The 7115-nt window shown below is 40.8% G+C and overlaps 1 protein-coding gene across 1 annotated transcript in view; it reads right to left on the bottom strand.

The window, feature by feature from the left end:
- Positions 1-444: 444 nt before the first annotated feature.
- The window catches only part of TBCCD1 (TBCC domain containing 1), a 22845-nt gene continuing 16174 nt past the window's right edge, over positions 445-7115 (bottom strand). The window contains exons 3-6 of the mRNA XM_006884104.1: positions 3645-4011; positions 1663-1849; positions 1019-1516; positions 445-585 (exon numbers count right to left, since the gene is read on the bottom strand). Of these exons, the coding sequence (XP_006884166.1) occupies positions 456-585; positions 1019-1516; positions 1663-1849; positions 3645-4011 (1182 nt within the window). The 3' untranslated portion in view covers positions 445-455. The remainder of the gene's footprint in view (positions 586-1018; positions 1517-1662; positions 1850-3644; positions 4012-7115) is intronic.

Below are 7115 nucleotides of genomic sequence, written 5' to 3' on the forward strand. Positions count from 1 at the left end.
AAGAAGTAGCATATGATCGAGATCAAGAACCGACGGTAATGAATTAAGAACACACACTAGGTGAAGACTGGTGTCAATTTAAGAAGGAAATTTTGGCACCAAAACAAAGACACCCAGGAGAGAAGACTACATAAGGGAAGAGAATAAAACTAGGAGAAAGGCTGAGCCCAGATTCTCCCTTAGAGCTTCAAAAGAACCAACTGTTGAGCTTGGATTTCAACCTGCTACCTTCCAGTGCTGAAAGAGTAAGTTTATATTGTCTTAAGGCACATTCAATTTGTCATGGTGGCTGTAGGACACAATACTGCTAATAATATAATACTCTCGGTAGTTTTGACAGCCTCTGAAAACCCACTGAAGGGCCAGCTGGTTTAGAATGAATAGGGAGTGAGTCTGGGAATTTGCTTAAAGGACCTACACTGTACACACCTACCCCCTGTTGTGATAGAAGAGGCCTAGCCTGCGGCTTGTTTGGAGCCTGCTGCAGGAGGGACAAGGCTGTCCAGCTGCTGGCGATGCCCTGTATTGATCAGCCATTCATAAAACTTGCTCTCCACGAGGACCTGGAACTGTTTCCTTTGATCCCTGAAATTGAAATTAAGATGGAAAAGAATGTAAGAACACCAATGCACATCATTTCCACTCTAAGTGATTCTGAAACATTTTTTGTGGGGTAACTTTAAATGATTATATATTCCTATAATCCATGTCTTCTTTCCACATCTTTTGTCTGTTTAGAGGACACTGGACCATGACCACTACAACTATTATAAAAATAAAAAATATAGATCAGATTTATAAAAATACACTATCAAGTTATTATACTGTTATAATGTGGTGACTTATTCACTCAGTAGATATTTACTGAGACCAAGTGATTGCTAGGTAGTGTTCTGACAGGGAGTGCTAAATAGTGTTCTGGCTGTAACACGTTTACACAAATGAAACACAGTTCCAAATGTTAGTTTGTTTTTCCATAGAGTTTCACAAGAGACAACGCTGTCTAGGAAGCACTCACTTTGTCAAACGTGCCTCCTTCACAGTTTTCTGCCAGATCTGTATCTTCTGTTCTCTCTGGCCCAGTGCTTTCTGGTAAGCTGATGGAAGACCTCCAGGTATCTCTGTTGTGTCCCCCTCCATTTCAAATGGGGTAATAAATACATAGAATTCACAAGGCGGTAAGAGCCGGAAGACGCTCGTGTCACTGCTCTCCCTGCACATAATCACTGGGTTATCCCAGTAGTTAGGCACTGTAGCCAGGCCGGTCCGGGCCATATGGTCCTCCAGCATTGGATAATGAGTATGAAAAGGGCCAAAAGTGACGGACTGGTTTCCAGAGAGAATAAGTGGGCGTGTAGGTGTCAGAATGTGGAAGATGCAACCTATGGTGGAAGAGATGGACAAACGACGGCAGACGGCAATGACTTTAACACTGTCACAGCTATGGAGGTGAAGAGCAGTCTGTACAGGGCCCAAGACAAAGGTACTGTTCCTGCACTTCTCAATGGTCACAGACCTGAAATATGAAAAGACAAAGTCATTGCCTTTGAATGAGAATTAGAGAAACAACACCGTACTAAAATATTTTCAGATGGCAACAAAAGATCAATTATTGTATAAAGAAATGTAAAAATTCCAAGAAACTAGGAACACCATACCTACCGTAAGGGAGAGAGCAGGTAGATAAAAGATTCATTGCACCGATGAATCTTCACATGTGCCCCCACCAGAGTCTCTGAGCTCTTGGCTAACGTCTGCTTGTAAACCTGGCTCATCACCACCATGCGGTGCATCCGGGGGGCCACGTGAGTATTACAAGCAATCTTAGCTCTCTTGGTAGTCCCTTCAACTATTTAAGAAAACATATAATACGTTTCAAATCAGTGACAGCTAACCATATATATATATACATGTTACAAGTCTAAAATTCGGTCTGTGGGAGAGGTGGAAGACAGGATCTGGCTGTCCAGTATTGCTCTCCTTGCCCTATCCTGTGCCATCTTCACCATCTCTGAGTACCTGAGTCCACTGTCTGAGTCACCACAGCCTTATGAAAATTCTGATACAAAACCAAATGGTGAAAAAACATTTCTATGGAAGCTTTTCCCCCACTTCAACTTTGAAACTCAGATCTGTAGTCATATACTCTACTGCAATTTTTGTTTCGTTTTGTTTTTCTGATTAATTTTGTATGGCACTTGCCTCAGTATGTAGCTTAATGTGAGATAAGCGCCTGAAGTCTTTTCTCCTTTTTTTAAAATTGTTATTTCAGTGAAAGTTTATAGCACATAGCGCTAACTGGTTTTCCACTCACTAACTCATACACATTTTTTTTATGACATCTGGCTGTACGAAATACAGTGTATATGAATGACTGCATGGAACACAATGTAAATGAAGGCTTGCATAAAACACAGTGTACATGAATGAAACAATGTAAACAAATTATTGTAGGCAATCCAATTAAAAACACCCCAGAACTTATACCAGTACTCTAGGCGGCCATGCATTACCAGGACCTACTCTTTTAGTTATAGTTGTTGTTATGTACAATCAAATTGGAACCTACCCTTAACCTCCAGCAGGTTTTTCAGAGGCAGTAATCACATGGGAGGAGACAGCCCATCTTTCTCCCACAGAGCAGCTGGTGGATTCAAACCACATACCTTTGCATTGGCAACACAATTCCTTACCACTAAGCGACCAGTATTGAAACTTTGAGCTATTGTGTTGGAGAAAAGCACTGAACATCCCATGGACGGCCAAGAGAATAAACAAATATGTCTTGGAGATAGTGAGCTATAGTGCTCTTTGGAGGCAAGAATGATGAGGCTTTGCCTCACATAATTTGGACATATTGCTAGGAGGTGCTATTCCTTAGAGAGGGACATGATATTGGGAAGGGTGGAGGGTCTGCAAAAGGAGACCCTCAACCAGGTGGACTGCCACAGTGACTGCTGCAATGGGCTCTTGTGTGTCAGGAAGTGTGAGGATGGAGCAGGGCAGGACAGGGCTCAGATCTTTTGTTCATACTCAGATCTTTTGCTCATAGGGTCTCTTTAAGTTGTGCACAACTTGATAGCACCTAATAACAACAACAACAACAAGGCACCAGACCTCTAGTCAGGAAAGGTACCTAATTTAATCAAGGCCAGATTTTCCCTACTATAAATTTAAATTTCTAGTTTGGAAGCACCTAGTTTCTACGGATCTATGTAGCAAAAAGAAGACTTCATCTACATACCAGCTCTCTCAAGGGTGTTACTATGGATGGCTAAATTTTGCTGTGTTGCACAGAAAATAGGAGAGCCTCAAGCAAGTGAGCATATTAGCGTGAAAAAGAAATTCTGAGAAGACACAATCAAGAGAAAGAGAGGACAATGCAGTTGGAATTTCTGCAAACTGCAACCAAAAAGACTTTAACCATAAATCAACTCTGAACTGCTGCTGCCTTGAGGGAAAATGTCACATACAAGATACTTACTCCCTTTTTCCTTTTAAAATAGCACTTTAAAAAAAAATAATTAAAGTAGCACTTTTTTTTAAAGATTACAAAAGATGTTTTATCATTAATACATTAATTAATACATTAAGTCCCTTAACTTGCCATTCAATTTAGCATGCATTAAAAAATGTAAAACTACCTTGGTGAGCCCAAGCCAATTTCTTTCCAGACTTGAGACATGCAGATGTACCAAATGGGTTCCCCGTTAAACAGGCTCTCAGCCAGGCCTCCAGCTTGCAGAAGGAGAAGGTCTTAGAGATCTTTGAGAAGCCACTTTCTGCATGCAGCGGCTGCCACAGTGCAAGTTCATGAAATGGATAGATCTTCCTGGCTCTGCTCACTGTGCCTTCAATGAGAAAGCTGAGCGCCACCACGGCTTCACGAGAGACTAGACTAGTGTGGGTCGAATGAAGGGAGGCAGAGAGCTGCTCTGGCTCTAGAAGCAGTTCAAGGAGATTGGACAGGTGATCACAAACAAAAGCCTGGTGACTGTAATCATTCCAGTTCTAAAAAACGAAAAGAAAGTACTCTTAAGAGAACAAAAAGAGATTCCACAAGACCTGAAGCTTTTCATTTTAAATATTTTGTATTTATACTTTCCTCATCTACAAGAAAAAAGCATTTAAAAGAGCTGCAGAAATCTTATTTACAATTTGTTTGTTTTTGGTGATACAGATGTACACAGACTCTCTTCACCTTAGCGAATTAAAAAAAAATAATAAATAACCCCTGAAATATGTCAAACACCAGTATTATATATATACTTTATCTTACAGCAATCCTAAAAGAGATGTCATTCATTATCCTCCTTATTTTACAGAAAAGGTAAAGGATATAAAGGTTAAGAAACCTTCCCAAGGTCACCCAGCTAGTAAAGAATTAAATAAATCATAATCCATAATTAAAGAAATAATTTCCAAGTTCACTGGCTGAAACAAGGCCATAAAGTGACTAGATTTAAGAGAATTCTGAGAATTTAAGAGAGTTTTTGGAATAAGCTTTCACCGGCTGACTGGCATTTTTTTAGGAACTCTTATGAGATGAGGAGCTGTTGTTGCTGTGTGTCTTTGAGTTGGTACTGACTCATGGTTGACCCTTCAGTGGGTTTTCCCAGGCTGTAAATTACACAGGAGGCATATGCTCATCTTTCACCGTGGAGCAGCTGGGGGATTAGAACTGCACACCTTCAGGATGGCAGCGTAACTTTGCAAATTTAATAAAACATGGTTCCTGTCCTCAACAACCTCCATGTACTCAGGAAGAAGACAATATAAACAAGGCTGTCCAGCACAGTCAGGTAAGACCTCTAGTAGAGATTGGTGTTAAGATGTCCTACCATATGTGAGCATACTGTGAAGTGTTACCGTGTTACTTCTCTGAGGGGCCAGTTCTTGAAAAAGGACATCATCATGCTAGGAAAAGCAGAGGGTCAATGAAGGTGGGGAAGACCTTCAACGGGACAGCCTGACATAGTGATCTTAACAACAGGCTTGAGTGTGGCAGAGATGATGAGGATGGCACAGGATAGGGCAGGGCTCAAATCTGCCCTTCACCGTGTTACCATGAGTCATAATCGACTACAGGCAACTATCAACAACATGCATCTGAGAGGAATAAGTCATTCCATCTAGGGCATGGTTGAGGGAGGGTGGATGAAGGATTGTTTAAGCTTATTCTTTTTTTGGTTTTTTTATGAAATATTTCGTTTTTATAAAGCTGCATGTTGTTGTTGTTGTTTGCTGCTGAATCAGAACCAACCTATAGCTGACCCTCTAGCAGGTTTTTAGAGGCAGTAAATTGCATAAGAAGAGACTGCCCATCCTTTTCCCACAGAACAGATGGTGGATTCAAACTGCATGCCTTTAGGATTGCAGCATAGCTTTTTACCACTACATGCATTTAACTGGATAAGGTATACAGGGCTTTTTGTTTGTTAGGTATTTTTAAAAATTGGTTTTCATTCAATAATTCATACACATTTTGTTTTATAACATTAATTAAAATTGATCAATGTCATTTATCAATTCCTGCATCTTAAAATCCTCGCTGTACCCTCTCCTTCTCTTTATCCTACCCATCCATCCAATAATCTTTCTTGCTCCTCCGAAGTGGGATTCATATTAGCCATGCAAGGATGGTTCCACATAAGAAAAGCAATGTGCCTTTTTATTTTCCTTCTCAATAAGCCTTCATTTGGATGCAAAATGGATATTAAACCCCAGTTATCTTCAGCTTCACCTGCTTTCCCTCTGTCTTGCGGCACCCCTATCCCCTTCCCTTACAGGAGGCTCTGAGGAAAGGCCCACAGAGCACAATTTGAAAATAACAGTGATGATGAGGATTCATTGCAAAAGTCTGAAAAGGAGAGATATGTGATCTGATCAACAGAAAGACGCAGCAGTCTGCTCTGATAAACACTGTTGTTTGTTGTTGCCAGACCTTATTACATTAGTTCCGACTCACCGTCGCTCTGTGCCCTGCAGAACAAAACAGTGCCTGGTCCTGCCCATCCTCACAACCACTGCTCCGTGTGAGCCCGCTGCCACAGACACGGTCAATCCATGTCACTGACGTTTTCCTCCTTTTCACTGACTTTGGCCAAGCATGATGCTCTTCTGCAGGGACTGATCCCTCTTGACAAAATGTCCAAAGTACGTGAGACAGTCTGGTCATCCTTACTTCCAAGAAGTATTCTCACTCTATCTCTTACAAGAGAATTCTGTTCGTTCTTCTGGAAGATACATTCCATACTCTTCACCATAACGTAGTCGACAGGCATTTCTTTGGTCTTCCTCTTTCACTGTCCAGCTCTGGCTTGCATATGAAGTGAATGAAATGGCTTGGGCCAGCGCACCATAGTCCTCAAAGTGACACGGTGGCTTTTTTATCTCTTTAGAGAGGTTCTTCCGCAGATTTGTTCAGTGCAATATGTTGTTTAAATGTAAATATTACAGCCTCGGAAACTCTATGGGTTATTCTACTGTCCTACAGGGTCCTATTAAACACAATCTCTTATTAGTAGTACCTATTCAGCAGGAACTACCTGTGGAAAGGATAATCAGAGCTCGGATGCTCAAAACTTAAGGTACAAACAGGGCTTTAAGCAAAGAGGTAAACATAAGGCAAGAACTCTAGGATGGAGACAAACTTAGGAATCACTGAATTATAGGGAGTCATGGAAGTAGAATTATGTTGAATGTGCATGTCAAGCGAGAAACACCACTAGCAGGATCCTGGGGGAAGAGAGACATGCAAAGGCCAGGCAGAGAGGAATTAATGGAAAAGAGTAAAAACCGATACTTAGAAGCAGAACCGAGAGGGTGCAGCATATGAAATACAAGGAGGCCAGATTTATTAAAAAGGAGATTGTATTAAATGCCAAATGTACATGATGTTTAACCTCCAAATAGTTTTAAATAGCTGGCATGTGGCAATAACATTGAGAGTTTTAGTTTAAAATTTTTAAAAATTTTGCATTTGTAAAATTTTACAAGATGTAAAATATTTTCTTTATAACAAGAGAAGAGGCTTTGACAAGCACTGTGGCATTTGGACAAGAACAAACTGGGAGGAGGGTAGAGAGAATAGTGCAACAATGAATGAGTGGAAG

This window comes from Elephantulus edwardii, unplaced genomic scaffold (assembly GCF_000299155.1).
Source record: "Elephantulus edwardii isolate Elephantulus edwardi_28Jun2011 unplaced genomic scaffold, EleEdw1.0 scaffold00031, whole genome shotgun sequence".
NCBI classification, from domain to species: domain Eukaryota; kingdom Metazoa; phylum Chordata; class Mammalia; order Macroscelidea; family Macroscelididae; genus Elephantulus; species Elephantulus edwardii.